Consider the following 17222-nt stretch of genomic DNA (forward strand, 5'->3'; position numbering starts at 1 on the left):
AATTGTACAGAATTTTCTCTTAAATTTCATACCCATATTGTTTTTCTACATTGCACTGATTTTTTTTAATTATAATATTAATAGATTGGCACACATATGTTAGAGTTTGACCGAGCTTCTCCCCGATTTGTGACGTGCGCCTTGATGTTGTCTCACAAAGCGGAGGGATCTACAGTTTTACACCGACTCCAAACGGCGATTGTATTTTTATCAGAAGCTGTTTTTCATGGCAGAGACTCGTAGGTTTGCCATTGCCTGCCAAGGGGCTACCGCTGTTAAGAAAAAACCTAGGCCCTGCGGAGTGAAGTGCGCAATGCTTGGCAATACACCACAGCGACCGCCAATTTTTTAAATAGTTTTTTGAAATAACCATATTTTTCGAAATTCAAATAAAAAATTCTTGACGTCAGAGAGAAAAGCTAAATACGCAGTTTGATTCTATTTGGCCAATGGTTTCGCGAATATATTAATTTTGAGTGTTATAGTTGTTGTGGATTTTTTATATTTGTTTATAAATATTTAAATGTACTTATAATAAAATAACTAATGTAAAATAAAATAAAACAAAAGAAAATAAAATAAAGTACAAAAAAAAAATTTAAAAAATATAAAATAGTTTTTGCAATCGCTCGAGCCGAGGATCGAAGCTGGGTCCTAAGGAAGTATGTATATTATGCAGCTCTCACTTTTCGTCTACCGCGGACGCCAAACTAGCTTCTTTATTTGCTTAAGCTGTGATTTTTGAATCACTATTTACACGAGCGATTTTTCCAGAGCAAAGTTGAATCGCTTAGAAAATCACCTCATGCAAATCCAGCATTACTTGTACAATAGACAACAGCTGGCCGTTTTGGACAGTGTTGTCATCGAAAACTCCCCTGATCCGTATTAATTTTGAGGACTTAATCCGTATCAATAGCAGTTAATTTCCACACATAATTGCGAATTAACGAGTTGATCCGGATCAACGCTTGAACATTATTTACCAGAATTTATTAAACTACAAAGTCGCATAGCCAGCATAAGTCGCAAAATTTTATGATCCGTGTAAGGGTATAACAGCTGCGTTTTAAGGGCCACAACGAATAGAAAACGATTGCTTAGGCGCTAGCGACTCCTCCCGTTTTCCATACTTTTTTTACTATTCTTGCCTTTTACTTTTTTGTTTTGTTAAATTCACTCGTGAAATGCTTTCGCCATTTGCAGATAATTTCTTCAATTGCAATACTGTTATAAATTTACATAACTATGAATAAAAAGCAGCAACAATTAATTTTTTGCTTTAATAATTATAATAGTACATATCCATATGTAAATATGTAAGTATGTACATAAGTGCAAATGAAAGTAATTAGTAGCATTTTTTTAGCACTTACCCGAAATTCCAATATGTTTTCGCGTTCACTACCTCCGTTGAACGTCTCCGGCACAGGCACAGGCACAGGCAAAGGCAACGGCCAAGAGACACAGGAAACACGCGTATGCGAGTGATAAGGCTAAACTTAGCACGCCCTGACCGGCACAATTTTGCACAGCGTGTATGTATTGTCTAAGTGCCGTACTGAGATCTCCTCCCGTGACGGCTGCTTGGATGCCAGCCTTACTGCCTCTGCTGTTGGGGCGGCGGTTGCTCTGCTCTGTAGCTGCTTAGGTGTGATGTTAGTTGGAAGCACGTTTTGCTTATTCAATGGCCTAAAATGTCAAACTCAAATGCAAAACGGAAGCGTACGCACCGTTATTTCTACCTACATACCGCCTACCGCTCGCCTCAGCCTGTGTACGTGTTTGACTTTTTAGAAAATTTTCTAATTTTTTTACTCTAACTATTTTTGCACAGTTGTGAAACACTTAGCACAGCAAGCAGCCAATCAAACGCACTTCGTTTCCGCAATTGCGGCTCACATTCACAATATTCGATTTTTTAAAACGAAAAAAATTTCATTTAAAAAATTCGTACTATTTTAGTTTTTTATTGAGGCATCTTTTCTTGTATTTTTTTATAGTTTTTTCTTATATTTTTATGTATTTGTATTTGATAAAAAATACTTTTAACACTTTTGTCTTTCTCGGTGTTCGCTTAAAAAATTAAAACCTCACCTTCCAACTAAAATCAGTAACTGCGAGGCAAAATTCGAGTCGGTCTGGTCGATGCCTGCGAGTTGGAAGCCACAATCGCTGCCAAAGCCAGAGCTATCGCCACAAGGCGTTTCATCATGGTCGGAGCGGCGCATATGCACGAAGTACATTGAGAGAGCTTACAGATGTACATACATACATACATATGTATGGATGTATGTCAGGGAGCGCATGTGGGGCGGGGGAGCATTTTGCGAGAANCATATGCACGAAGTACATTGAGAGAGCTTACAGATGTACATACATACATATGTATGGATGTATGCAAGGGAGCGCATGTGGGGGCGGGGGAGCATTTTGCGAGATGCTCGTAAGGATGCTGGCAGCGAATGTGTGTTCGATGTGTTGGTTGGCACGCAACATGTTGGTATTGTAAATTCTCGCATTGCGTATTTTTGTTGTTAAAATCATATGATTCAAACATTATTCCCAACAAAATACATAATATAGCGGATTCGCAGGCTAGGCTTCGGATGCTGTTGGGTTTTTTCTAAAAAAAAAAAAAAAAAAAAAAAAAAAAAAAAAAAAAAAAAAAAAAAAAAAAAAAAAAAAAAAAAATACTGTCCTAAAATATTCTAATTTTTGTTTCATAAACGCTAATTATACGAATTATGTGGTATGTGCAATCGGGTGGATCGATCGGAAAATTTTATTTTCCTAAAGTACTGTAACACTTATAATATTTAAGTTGGTTTTATAAGGTCAAAATATTTGAGGGATTCTCAACGTTCTCGTCATAGGTGTACGCAGGTAGGGCACCCTCCCCACNGTTGGTTTTATAAGGTCAAAATATTTGAGGGATTCTCAACGTTCTCGTCACAGCCGTACGCAGGTAGGGGCTAGGCGGGCGCAAGCCGCACCCTCCCCATCCCCCTAAATTCCAAAATTTAATTGTAGGTTTCTTTCTATGAATTCATAGGCAATTTCCAATTTAAAAAATGTATGCAATAAATTGAAACTTTGGGTGTCTTCACATCAATTTCGGAAATTTGATGAACTGCTGGTTGTTTTTTATTTTATCAAATGTGAACGTCCTTTTAAGCTTACTTTTGTTAGTCTGACAAACAGTCAGGTAATTAAAAAAAGGTAAATTAATTTTATAATTTAATATTTTCTCTTAGTCTGTACTTGAATTTAGGTTTAGTTATGCTTAGCGTTCACAGAGGTTTTGTAGAGAAAACAAAAATTAAATCATCAATCAAACAATTTATCGATTTGCAGAAGACACTCGGAGACAATTGTTTAGATCAGGCCTGCTCAATATATTTACATATTTATATTGAAGTGAACTCACAATATATCTACAAAATTTATGTGTACACTGAGACTTTTTTTTTGTAATTAATTTTAAATTAATTAATTGTAAAGCTAAAGATACAAGTTTATTTTTATTGTACGATTAGTGAATAAAAATTGTTAACAATTAGAGTATTTACATATAAGTATGTGGAATAACACAGTTCGTTAAGAAATGATAGCGACCTAGTGGCTTGAAAATTCCAAAATTTAGTGGAAGGAATCGTTGCACATGTTTACATCATATTTCAAGCTAAATGTTTACTTTTCCGTTCGTAACCTTGGGATACTCCTCGCTTACACCAGTCTCACTTCAAATCGTTAATAAATGATAGCACCATTGAAGCAATATGCAATAAAATTTAATGAGGGCACCTTAAATCAAGTGTGGACATGAGATTGGAGATTCTCCAACCTTAATTTATGATTTTATTTTATTTTTTTGCGAGGTTTGACGAATATTTCTTGACATTTTCCCTCAAAGTCGCGAAATATCTTTTTTTTGCAATCTGACCTTATAAAAATGTCTGCAATCCTATCAACTTAACGCGATGTGTTACTCCCAGGGATTTACATTGAATTCTATATCCCCTTTTAAATTTCCCAAAAAAGTTTTGATGGCAAGTTGCACAATGGCGTGACAAGTAATATTTCGTCATTCGTTTAATGATTACAAAGCACACGATACACAACGCTTTGCACTAAAAATTTTTGCAAAAAGGATCTAGTGCTTGCACACTTCAATGAGCGTCGTGTATTTTTTTCAACAAACTTCGTGTTAACTTTCAGTATATATGATTATTAAATCAATTTATAATATAAATTTATTTCAGTGCTGACATATTTTTTATTGTTTTTTCATTCTACATATATATTTGTTTGTGTAAATTTGTACAATTTAGTGGACTGGCTGAGCTTCATATGGGAGGGCGTTTATTTTGCTCTTCCATATGAGACTCAGGCACTTTCATGTGAATTGTGTTTATATTTGTGTTTTTTTATATTTAAATTGTAAATTTATATATCGTCGCTTGGGTAAAAGATTGTCGTAAGTTAATTTCGGCAGATTGTGGGAAATCGCGTTTGAAGTTTGGAATGCAATTTCTTAAAAACGCGAAGATAAATTTTCTCAAAAGTCTATGAAAATATTACTAGTTCACAAAATTCTTAAATTATTTAATTTTTAATAACAATAAATTAATTATTTTTAATAATTTGTCCACAATACGACAAAGTATGATCAACATTTGTACTAAATTAACGACACTTTTTACTCAATATCTCGGAAACAAAAGGAGTTATCCAAAAACTGATGACACCAATCGAAAGACCTTATTTCAAAATATATAACTGCTTCTAGAACTAAATATCGTCAAAATTGCGCTTACGACATTCTTTTACCCAGGCGACGATATGTGCCTATACTTCAGGGCAAAACAACAACAAATGTGCTACAAGTGCAAAAAACGTCAATTCTCATGTAAAACTTTAGGATTACCGTTAATTTCTTCATGATCCAATAATCGGATCTAAACCAAATTAGGATGGGACCACCTCTGGGGAACCACCTTTCCTTTAAAAAAGACCTATAGGAATCGGTTATGCTGTAACATATGTACGTAGAAAAAAAATTTTTCCAACGAATGCTTAGATAACCTCCTCCTTTTTTGAAGTCGGTTACAAATAATTCAAATTACGACGAAGTCGCATTTTAAGAATTGATAAGTTTAAGATCAATTGGAGAATCACATTGGAGTTCAAGTTGAAAGCTAGCATTTTCTAAACTTGAGAAACCGCCCAATTTTCATACGAAGAAAAATGTCCTTTTTGTTGAGATCGCTATAATCCTTCACTTGAGGTACTGTTGAGAAAAAACGTTGGAGATTTGAAAAATACCTTAGTTCTCAACTTAACCTAAAGTTGAGCTCAAACCTAATTGTTTGTTGGGTACACACAAAGGNGGGGGGGGGGGGGGGGGACCCTGCAGACCATTTATTCAGAGTATTCTAAATGGTAGAGAAATTTTAAAGAATTCGTAAATATCTCATCCGATTTTTTGCCAAATTTTCTAAAATGAAATAAATTGTGCACACTTCGATCATTTTAGGAAATTTTGAAGAAAATCAGTAAAACAATGAAAGTAATGCTGCTACATATATGATGAATTTCTTGCAGAATTTTCTTTAATTATCGTACAGAAATTTCTTTACGAGCTCGTGTCAATCTCTTCATATAATTTCTTTTGAAAATTCGTAAATAAATCGTTGCACAAATGAGATACTCCTAAAGATTTCTTTTGGTTTACAGGGGACCTATGTTTTTTCTGGCCCGGCCCGGCACGAGCGTATGTTACAAAAATTTGTAACTAATAAAAAATTCAAAATTCAATAAAAAATAAATAAAAATTAACTCCCACATCATTTTGGCTGCATTTCTTTATTCATTCTGAACGTTTGGAATAAACTTTTTTGTTTATTTATTCTTTAGAACGTTCCTGATGATATGTTGACGTATATTTCAAACGCATTCTGTTTATTCCGGCTGTGAAATGGGATTATCCGGAATGTATAAAGAAACGCAGCCTTTGTGAACCAAATTAAAAATATTAGTCACGACTTTTTGCATTTCAGGTGACGATATGCACATACATATGTATTCGTAAACACGCACGAATATGCACGTAGAAAAAATTAGTAAGGCCCGGCCTGGAATGGCCTGGAACGACACAACCCGATTAGGTCTGGATTGTCTGGAATCGAACCAAAACTATTAATTTTAACGAAAAAATTAAGCATATATGTTATAACCATTATTTTTTTACTCAAGGAAAGTTCCAAGATGAATATCTTGTTCTGAGAATTAGACGCACATGCATAATAACCATATTTTACAGACGATTTTCTAAGTTTTAGTAAAGTAAATAGACGCCTGTAATGTTTTTGTTATGTATATCTGTTCTTCGCCTATTTATCAAATAGACCGAATAAAATCTGCGCTATTTTGGATTTTAATTATACCCGAGCGCACTTGTACAGGGTATTAGGTGCGTTCGTTTAAAATCTCCAACAGAAACCAACCAACTGCCAAATTCCGGCGAAATGTCATCTGTTCGCTCACAAGAGAGAAATATCCAAAATAGTACGCGAACAGAAAATTTGCAGAAACTTGCAAGTTAGACGAACAGCTGATATAATTTTTGTTTACATTCAAAAGTGTAAAATTTAAAACGTTCGAAAACTCATTACAAAGTGGTATCCTGGTACAGTTTATTGATAAAACAAATAACTACTTACTTCTTACAAGTTTAATTAGTCGCATTTTGTAATTTTTAACTTCCAAATCATCAAATTCAATTTTGTGATTTGCGTAAATGCCAACCAGCTGTTTTTGATCAGCTGTTTTCCTGTTGGCAAATTGCTGTTGGCAAAAATTTTTCCAACAGAAACCAGCAGCTTCCCCTCAAAATGAAATGTCACTTTGCTCTCTCAATTTCCCCTACTTTGCAAGTTTTTTGCGTACGCGAACGCAAAAACTTGTAAGTTTTGGTTAAACATGAACAATTAACAGCTACGCGAACGAACCTATTATAACTTTGTTCGCATAACGGCTGTTTGTAACAGCCTAAAGAAATCGGGATAGATATAGACAAATGTTTACATAAATGATCGGATCGTGCCCGTGTACACGATAACTCGACCACAATTTGAGATATCTCAACGAAATTTGGTATATAGGCTGCCCTTTATCCAAGGTAGGTTGCTATTGAAAATCGGCGAAATCGGACTGTAACCACGCCCCCTTCTCATATAACAGTATTTTCGTAAAAATGCAAAAACTATGATATTTCAGTAAATATTTGATCCAAACTGATGAAAATTAGTATGTGAAGTATAATTTTGGTACAAAATAATATTATTATGAAATTTGTGGAAAAGGGGCGTGACCCCGCTACTGTATCTTAGTAGCCGCATAGCCAATCCTTACAAAACTCGGTACGAGCCTCTGCTAGACTCCAGCTAAGAAATTTGTGGAAAATCATTCAAATCGGACAATAGCCGCGCCCACCTCCCATATAGCTGCAATCTACAGAAACACGAAAACTGCGATAAATCAGTAACTATTGACGCTAAATGACCCAAAATCGATTATTGCGATGACCACTGAGCAAAAAATTTGGTTATTATAAGTTTTTGGATTTTGGGCGTGGCGCCGCCCACTTATGACACATAAATGTGTATCTCGGTAAGCAATTTATCAATTTTTACAACTTGGTGTATTTAATAGTCTTAGTACGAAAAACATTTCGTTGAAAATTACTCAAATCGGACTAAAATTGCTCCGGCTTCCCATATAAGGGCAATTTTCTGATGTACGAAAAATCCGATATTTCGATATCTGAGGATGTTGATTTACTCCAAGTTATTACTTACAGCCATCTCTCAACAATAATAAGACTATTATAGACATTTAGGTAGTTTAAAGAAAGTTGGAACGACAATAGTTGATACCTGCGCAGGGTATATTAAATTCGGTTTTGCCCGAACTTCTCCTTCTTTACTTGTTTTTTGCAAGTTTTTAACCGCTATAATGGGTCCTGCAGCCGCTGTGGTGCAGTGGTTATAAGTGCGCATTGCCTCTCCGCAGGGCCTGGGATCGAGCCCAGTTTTCCGATTATATATTAAACTCTATTTAAAGCACTCTATTCATCGGCGTAGCCAGAATGAAAAAGAAAGGAAAGCAATGGTAGGGGGGGGCTCGACCCTATTAAGCTGGCATTTCAGGGTACTATTTTATATATATATAAGGAAAATTTGAAAGTTAGGGGGGCTCGAGCACCCCCCTGCCCCCACCTGGCTACGCCCATGACTCTATTAGTTCCTTGTCGGCCGCTGTGGTGTAGTGCAGTGCGCGCTTCGACTCCGCAACGCCTGGGTTCAATCCCTGGTCAAAGCAACATCGCAAAAAATATAGCAAAAAGGTTTTTTTATTAAGAGCGGTCGTCCCTCGGCAGGCACGAGTGTAGTGGAAGAGAAGCTCGGCCAAACACTAACATATGTGTAAGCGCCATTTTATTATTATGTATTATTATTAGTTCCTTCCGATTCTCAAAAGACATGACAAAACACGTCAACTTCGCCACACACGCACAACGGATCGAAAGTTTATAGAAACTTTTGTCAACTTTCGATCGGTTCGCAAACCACGCCGCACTCGTACTAAGCTTTCGAAATTTCAACCGATCTTTTCCATTTCTTGCCAGCTTGTAGCCTGCTTTAGATCGTGCCAACTGATTTGGTTTTACGTATCAGCGAGTTTACGTTCTCAACTTTTTTCAGGAAAAAACGTGTGCTGTTTTAAAGAAGGAAAGCAATGGTAATAAAAACGAATGAGGATGGATGCCGCTTAATGAAGAATCACCTATTTAATATGTCAAAAAGTATAAATTAATAACAAAAAATTGATTGAACGAACGTTATTTATATCTTAGAACGAAGTCGTAAGAACTGTACAACGGTTGTCGCTTCTTATTGATTCACGTACTTATGTCTTTGCAGTTGTTTTTCAAGTATGGCAGCTTGTTACTTTAATTGTGATCTTGTGAGGTCTTCTTCTTCTCAGCCGGCATTTCAGTCAGCTGTTTTGCTGTCAAATGAGAGTTGTTGATTTTTCCATAAATTTGTTTGCAGGATTGAAAACGATTTTTTCTTTGATTCTCCACTTAAATAAGAAATAAATACTATATATTTATGACGGGTGATAGCGAAATGAAAAACGAAAGCGCCGAAGACGCTGTAGATAATGGAGTAATCGATGTAACACACTATCGAAAGTTGGTAAAAATCTTCATCGACATGGTAAGCGAGCTTCGTGAGAGCATATAAAAACCAAATTTTAATATTTATGTATTTCTTTCCAATTATAGCGCCGATACCAGACGGCACTCTTCTGGGCTGAGAAGGTCTGTGTGCTTAGCCAGAATGATCCCAAGGATGTTTATTGCCAGGCGCATTGCATGTTTTTGCTAAAGGAATATCATCGCGCTGCACATCTCATACGACTTTTCGAACTGGAGAAATCGCACGTATCCAGCTATAACTTGTTGCTGGAAAGCTTATACGAAGCAAAAGAGCTCAATGAAGCTGTGAGTGTTATAAACACCATAGACATCGAGTTTTTGGCATCATCTTTAATAAGTCAGCCTTTAGACAGTGCGGCATTGGGCTGTCACTCTACGCTCAATGCAGAGGAGACGAATAAAAATGTAAATATGCTTGCAATTGAAATTTTAGTAAGTTTATCCATAGCTTCATTCTGGTTCTCTTTATAGGAAGTTATGGCATCAATAAGTTTTATAAAAGGCAAAATCTACGAGGCATTAGATAATCGTGGCTTAGCCATGGATTACTATGTGCAAGCGCTACATAAATCCGCATATTGCTTTGAGGCTCTCGAAGCGTTAGTACAGCATGAAATGCTGATGGCTTGGGAAGGTGAGACCTTATTTGCTTGTAAGATTTAAGGAAATAGTAAAAAAAAATATTTCTAGAAAAAGAATTAATGCAACATTTGCCGCTTGTCCAGCACTCGAGTGAAATGGATGCCAAGTTCATTAAAAAATTATATGAGTCAAAGCTGAAAAAGTATTACGAATCCATTGATCCAGTAAGTAGTATAACAACAACTACGTATTGTTTGGGGACTTACAATACAGTTTTTTTTTTAATAGTCGACTGGGGATCAGACTATCAAAGACTTAAACGAGAAAATTAAAAAAACTCAAGCGTCCGATGCGCATCTGCACAAGAATGTGCTCTCAAAGTATATGGCTCCACAGATTATGTCTCCTGCAAACAAGTAAATACAAAATTTTTTATAAAGTACTTGAATTTGTCAAAAATAATGCTATTATTATTTTCTTAAGGGTGCTTGCGGATCTCAAGAACTCGCCCTTTTCTTTACAAATAAGCCTCACACGCGCTTCATCTCTCATTAATGAGTCAAATCGTTCGCATTTCGAAACGCCAGGAAGAGACCGTACAAAAGAGGCAGATAACAAGAATATTTTGCCACTTTTTGTTTGTTTAAGTCGCATACAAAAAAGCACTGATCTCATGGCCGCTGAAGCGGAGAAGTTATTCTATGATTTCGAGTATAAGAAGAGCTTCAAAATCTTGCAAGAGTAGGTTGAAAATGCTTTAAAATATGTACATACTACAGTTAGGATAATATACTTAAATTTTGTGTTCACTTTGTAGATTACTTAAAGCGGATCCATATCATAATACTGGCTTAACACTGCAAATTGGATGCTTAGTCGAATTCGGTGATTATAACAGTGAGTTAAAATACTGTTTTAGTTATATTTAACCTTTATTCTTAATATTATTTTTATAAACTAAGGTACAGTATGATTTTCAAATTTTAGAAGCTCTAATTTGTTTGAATTTGTTATGATGGAATGCTTTGTCCATATTTTCATAGAGCTCTTCTATGTCGCTCACAAACTAGTCGATCGTTATCCTGATAAAGCCATATCATGGTATGCAGTTGGTTGCTACTACGATTTGATTGGCAAGAGTGATCCGGCGCGCAGATACCTTTCCAAAGCGACTTCACTTGATCGCCTGTATGGGCCCGCATGGTTAGCTTATGGACATTCCTTTGCCAAAGAGAATGAGCATGATCAGGTTTTGTATCATTACTTCATTAAAAAAAATTACATCGAATAAAAATTGAAACCCAAATTTGCAGGCTATGGCTGCATATTTCAAAGCAACACAACTGATGCGTGGTTGTCATCTACCACTTCTCTATATTGGTGTCGAATGTGGACTTACGAAAAATCTCGAACTGGCAGAAAAGTTTTTCTTTCAAGCTATGTCTATAGCGCCATTAGACGTCTTTGTGCTGCATGAATTGGGAGTTATCAAATATGAATATGAATAGTAAGTTACCTGTTGTGTAGAATTATAAATACTGAAGAAATAATGCTACTTTCTTTGGAATAATTGACAATAGCTACAAAAGTGCTGAAGAAGTATTTTTACGTACTGCTGAAATTGTTAGAGCACGCGCTAAAGAAAATAAAGAGGAACTCTCTGCGCGTTGGGAACCCTTATTCAATAATCTTGGCCATTGTTGTCGCAAGCGAAAGAAGTATAAAGAAGCTTTAACCTATCACCAATATGTAAGTACATAGTATTAAGCGAATTTCCTCACAGACAAGCCTCATTAAAATACCGATAAGCTCGAAACTTACTAAATTGGCAAAATCTTTATGAAACAAGTTTTTAGTTTAGAGGATTTCTTTAAGTGTTTACCGAAAACTCCCAATTAATTTTAATTAATAAATTATTAACCATAATTTTCAATTACCTTACAGGCACTTTTGCTTAAGCCTCAAAGTTCACAAACCTATACAGCAATGGGTTTTGTGCACGCACTCATGGGTAACCTTGAGGAAGCTATTATTTACTTCCATAAGAGTTTGGCTATTAATCGTGATTGCATTGTTACTACAACTATATTGAAAACATGCATAGAAGATCTTATGAATGAAGAAACCGTAATAGATGAGATATGTGGTAGAGATTTTAGCGGACTCACATCATCATCGACAAAGTCAGCATCAAAACGTCTACCAACCATTGAAGAGTCACCAGCAAAATTCAATTGCATGAAGTTGAAATTTGACGAAGAGGATGTTACCACAAACCCGCCAGATAAGTCTGATAGTAATGTTGTAATGGATATCAGTATGGATTTGTAGTCAATATTAGAATTAAAAAAAAAATCAATATTATTATTTAGAGTATACGAAAAGTAATATTTTTTGGGAAATAGGCCAATACCAATAATATTACTAAGTATGAGCCCGTCTAAAAATATATACATACAATAGATTATAATTAAGGCTAATTCCCCGATAATCGGCACTATGTGACCTAGGTTACCTTATGTTTTCACCTAATAAGTGTAAGAGTAAATATATGTATATCCAACTTACAAAATTAGAACCCAAATTTCATTATTTTATTCATAGTGTAATAAGTGGCAAGTGGCTGACTATTGGGAACAGTCATTGCTTGAGCTACTCTGCTCCTTTGTCCAACTGCCAGGCCCCTTGCTCACTTTGGTGAATACCACTACTATGATTTTTACTAACAACACAGATCAATAAACCGATTACCGATGCTTAAAGGTTTTGTAGAATTTGAACCTGGACTACAATATTATTCAATTGAATTTAACTTTTTTTTAAATAAATTTTGATTCTTAGCATACTTTAGTAAAACAACGAGAAAATAACAAAATCTTAAAATTGTCCTTTTTAGCTTCGAAGTTAAAAAATTTGGTCCCACAAAACTAAAAATTATATGTATATATATTTTTGAAATCCAAAAAATAACTTTTTTATTAGTTGTCCAATAGATTCACAATTTACCAGCTCGATAAAATTCACTGTGAACTCTAATTGGCAGGAGTGGGAATTCCTCGCGACTGAATTGCAGAACCTACCTGATTTTGTAAGTGCTGGACCTTTTGGTAACAATCACTAATATACCCATTTGAATTTGAATGAATATCCACTTTTTCGTATACATTATTGTTAGGGATGTGCCGGGTATCCGGTAGATATCCGGAATCCGGCTTATCCGGTCTGTGATAACAGAAAAACGGCTTCGATTACAATATAATCAATTTAAAAATCTAGTTCAGAAATTTATTTTTGCTTTGCATTTTTATAATCTACTTTAACGTTAGGTAACATTAGTAATTAAAGTAAACAATTTTAATATTTTTAATTAGGAAAAAAAGCACTTCCGAATTATCAGGTAAAAATCTATTTCTATTTTCAACATAATTGCCAAATTAACACAAGACAAGAGGATCCTGTCTGGGTATAAGGGGTAGCGGATAATATTTCTCAATTTCTAAATCGCTGCATTTTTTTTGTACGGTCGCTGCCTTGTGTATCCATCGTTGGCCTATCCACATCACAACAAAAACTGGAATCGGCATCAGAGCCGCGAAAGCTTTATGAGACAGAGCCTTAACATATCTACACCGTCTTGCAATAAAGTTTACAAAAAAACCGCCATTATCAATTTAAATTTTACTCTGTAGGGATTAATAACAGCCAATTTCACGAAAGCATTTTAAGTAAAAAATTATTTTAATTTTTTTAATATATGGAAATGGACAGAAAATAAAAACTCATTTTCTATTTAAATGTAAGTATGAAAATGTTGCGTTTTGCTGAAAAAATTGTTTCAAAAATCGTAAAAAATAGGTTAATGCATTTATTCTTGCAACATATGAAGAAAATTATATAGATTTTAATATGTATGTATGTATATGTACATATATGTAAATAGATATAAAATCCATCAAAACCACAAAAAAAAAATCATTGATGTCGGTCCAGTAGTTTTGGGAGCTTAATATAGTATGCAGTTAGGCTGCTCCAAAAATACACAGGAAAATCAGTNTGTACATATATGTAAATAGATATAAAATCCATCAAAACCACAAAAAAAAATCATTGATGTCGGTCCAGTAGTTTTGGGAGCTTAATATAGTATGCAGTTAGGCTGCTCCAAAAATACACAGGAAAATCAACTTTTTGGAAATTTCTATCCCCAGAACTGAAGAATTAAAAAAAAGGAGATCCATTTTTTTATTTTGATATCGGTTAAGATTTAACTGTCCCGCCCTTGAGGTCTTCTATATACATACTTTATATGGAGAAAAGATTTTTATAAATATTTAAAGTTAAATGTGTATATATTTTTTGTTTTGAAGATCTCTGAAGAAAACATATCCCATCCGATCAAAAAATATTTTAATTAAACGATTTTATAGCAATGATATGAAAACATTTATTTTTGCCATATAAGATATATGTTACACTTCCAAGCCCCGGCGACATGGTTCAATATTAACCGACTTCAACATAAAAAATACAGGTCCCCGTTTTCGAAATTCTTCATTCCTGAAGGGTAGCTGAACAAAAAAAAAAAAAACGTTGGACCACCCTAATGTAAGTATGTAGTATGCTTTTAAATCGGAAACTAACGTTAAACATTTTTGTTTCCACTATAGGGATACTCATAAAATTCCATGGATTCTTAGAACTTTTTAACACGAAGAATACCGAAAAGACTAAAAAATACCGAAATATTATAGAAAATAAAACACTTGAAAATCCCAAAATTAACTCCCCGAAAAAGCCTACAAAAGTCGCTACGTAAGGCCAGGTAGAAGGGCCACCTCCGTAGGTGAAAGCGCTCTTAGACACGGATCAAGCTATAAATTGCGTTGCCCTCAAGAGCCAAGTTTAAACGCTCGAACAGGCTGGGTTAAATGCGCAGTTTACGTGATCTAAGTTTAAACTTGCACTGAAAAACTGATCCGAAGAAAGAAGAGGAAAGTCATAGGCAAGTCGGAAGGGTGGTCGAGGGTAGAAACAGAGCGGGAGGTCACGCTGGTCACGAAGCTCCTCAAGCGGCTTACATATGTATATCCATTCCCAAAAGCTCATTGGGAGTGTAGAAAATGCTACCCAAGGCTTACAAAGGCAGCGCACCAGAACAGCAGGTATTGAGATGATTCCACCTTATCCAAGCAGCTGGCGCAGTAAGGGTCATCACGCAATGACCAGTTAGAACTCCCACCAGTAGCGACACGTGCAACTAGCTAAGACCTAGGCGATTCCTGGACCGCATCCGGTCTTCACGTGGCCAGAAAACTTTAGCCACTTTGCTTTGCAAGGTCTTCGCCCAGCTGACCAAAAGCCAATCTGTTCAAAAGTAGACCAAAAGAGTTGAAGGGAGCACCCAGACTTACTCTATCCGGGAGTTCTTCCTCAAAGGTTCCCTGCCTTGCCAGCTCATCAGCCATGAAGTTTCCTGCGATTTTGCTGTGACTTTGAATCTAAATAAGATTGATAGCGTAATAAGCCGATGCGGTCGATAAGGAGGTCAAACCATCCTTCACAGTTCCCGAACGAACCATCAACTGATGTCTGCTTTAAGGATACTTCTGCTTGGAAAACGCTATAGTGATCCCGTAGCCTAAATTTTACGTTAATGGAGAATTCTTCGCGGAATATAACCGCACCAACCTTCCCATTAAGCTTCGATCCATGCGGAAAAAAGTTAACTGGGCCCTTATTCCCAGTCCTCTCTATCCATTGGGATCCAGAACCGACGTGCAGTGGTCTGTCTGAGTCGGTACGAACTCGAAACTTTTTAGAATACTCTCCACTGCTTGAGGCGAACTTAAAGCTGACCCCACTAAGCCTTACTGCTCGCGTGCAGCTGCAGCTTTGCCCGCCAAATCTATGGGCACATTAATTTAGCAATATCACTAAGCGCCGAAGTAGGTGTGCTTAGAAGTGCTCCACTGGTCCCAATAATGGCAGCTCTTTGGACTCTTTCTAGCTGTTTGACGATGAAGCCAATGAACCCCTTTCGGCGAGAGATCCCAGCGCTTACCAATAACCCCTCTACAACAATTTAAGGCTATTGTTGTCTTCTTAACTCATTCCCCTATTTAAGCAGAAAAACCTGCTCTCCAGGATCAAGCCCAACTACTTCACCCTGTCAGAGAGCCTTAACGAAAGATCGCCCATTGAGAGAAGACGCAAACAGGTAATTTATATCTTCTAGTAAAAAGAACNACCCCTCTACAACAATTTAAGGCTATTGTTGTCTTCTTAACTCATTCCCCAACTACTTCACCCTGTCAGAGAGCCTTAACGGAAGATCGCCCATTGAGAGAAGACGCAAACAGGTAATTTATATCTTCTAGTAAAAAGAACAAACTTCATTTGCTAGAGTTCACACCCAGCGCAGCCCAAAAGATACGCAGAGAGACTTATCGGCCTAAAGCTCCTGGCTGATACCTGATGGAATTTTCCTGCCTTGTTAATAAAAATAACTCTGGCTATCCTCCAAAGCTTCAGAAAATAACCACTAGTAAGGCAGCTCGCGAAGATAGGCATCAGTCAGAGGCACAAAACATCCGCAGCCTTCTGCAGTTGAGCTGATGATATTCAGCCGTCCGGGCCCGGAGCCATAAACTGCTCGGATGAGTCAAGAGCCGAAAGAAGTCGGTCGTCGATTAAAATTTCGTAGTGGATTGTTAGTTAACTCTGAGCTTCGAAACGGATCCTTCCAGGATCCGGGTTGCTCAGAAAGTGAACATCGAGGAGCATACGAAGGGACTCCTCGCTGCTCAGAGCCCCGTTTCGATGCTCGTCTTCGATGTATTCTTAGAGAGGACACGCATTAATCTCGAGGTTACCTGACTACCATCCACGCTTTTACAGAACGACCTCCTGGAATTTATTTTTTTCTAATCTCTTATATAACCCAAGTACAATCTTATACAGTGCCCAATAGGAGACTCAATTACTCCTCCCGGCCTTGTTGAAAAGGCCCATGCTCGAGGCCTTAAGGTCAGAGAGCTCCACTGACCGCAAGAGCGGGTTGCTCTTTCATTTGTGGTGACTAAGGAGACAAGGGATTTCAATTGCGCTTTAAGACGATGTTGTGAACTCACCAATTGATCCGTCGACTGAACTTTCAGCTAAGATTTCGCCCCTCGCAGGTGCAACCGGAAGTATATTCAGCAGGCTTCTGAAATATACATCGGTTCCAGTTGGTTCTTCTCAGACACCTGAAAGAATATTTTTTAGGCTGCCCTTCGTTCAAAAAGGAGTGGTCCAGAGTGATATCACAGGCCTCTCCCCTTCAAGCCGTTACAAAAGTAGCGCCGTTGCC

The 17222-nt window shown here is 36.6% G+C and overlaps 1 protein-coding gene across 1 annotated transcript; it reads left to right on the top strand.

The window, feature by feature from the left end:
• The first annotated feature begins 9037 nt into the window (after nt 1–9037).
• Nucleotides 9038–12459, top strand: Cdc16 (cell division cycle protein 16). Its single transcript, XM_017620257.1, has 11 exons — nt 9038–9287; nt 9356–9694; nt 9761–9923; nt 9980–10095; nt 10160–10287; nt 10355–10612; nt 10689–10768; nt 10915–11120; nt 11185–11378; nt 11452–11620; nt 11816–12459. The coding sequence occupies exons 1-11, from the start codon at nt 9180–9182 to the stop codon at nt 12200–12202; spliced, it is 2148 nt and encodes a 715-aa protein (XP_017475746.1). The 5' UTR covers nt 9038–9179; the 3' UTR covers nt 12203–12459.
• The last annotated feature ends 4763 nt before the right edge of the window (nt 12460–17222 follow it).

The sequence above is a fragment of the Rhagoletis zephyria genome, unplaced genomic scaffold, assembly GCF_001687245.7.
Source record: "Rhagoletis zephyria isolate East Lansing unplaced genomic scaffold, Rhagoletis_zephyria_1.1 Rzeph_scaffold_02102, whole genome shotgun sequence".
NCBI lineage: Eukaryota > Metazoa > Arthropoda > Insecta > Diptera > Tephritidae > Rhagoletis > Rhagoletis zephyria.

Bases quoted from the DNA above. Each gene is read 5' to 3' on its own strand.
- Cdc16 (XM_017620257.1), top strand. From the start codon at position 9,180: ATGACGGGTGATAGCGAAATGAAAAACGAAAGCGCCGAAGACGCTGTA. The intron at 10,096-10,159 runs GTAAGTAGTATA...TTTTTTTAATAG, and splicing joins ATTACGAATCCATTGATCCA to TCGACTGGGGATCAGACTAT. The intron at 11,121-11,184 runs GTTTTGTATCAT...CCAAATTTGCAG, and splicing joins AAGAGAATGAGCATGATCAG to GCTATGGCTGCATATTTCAA.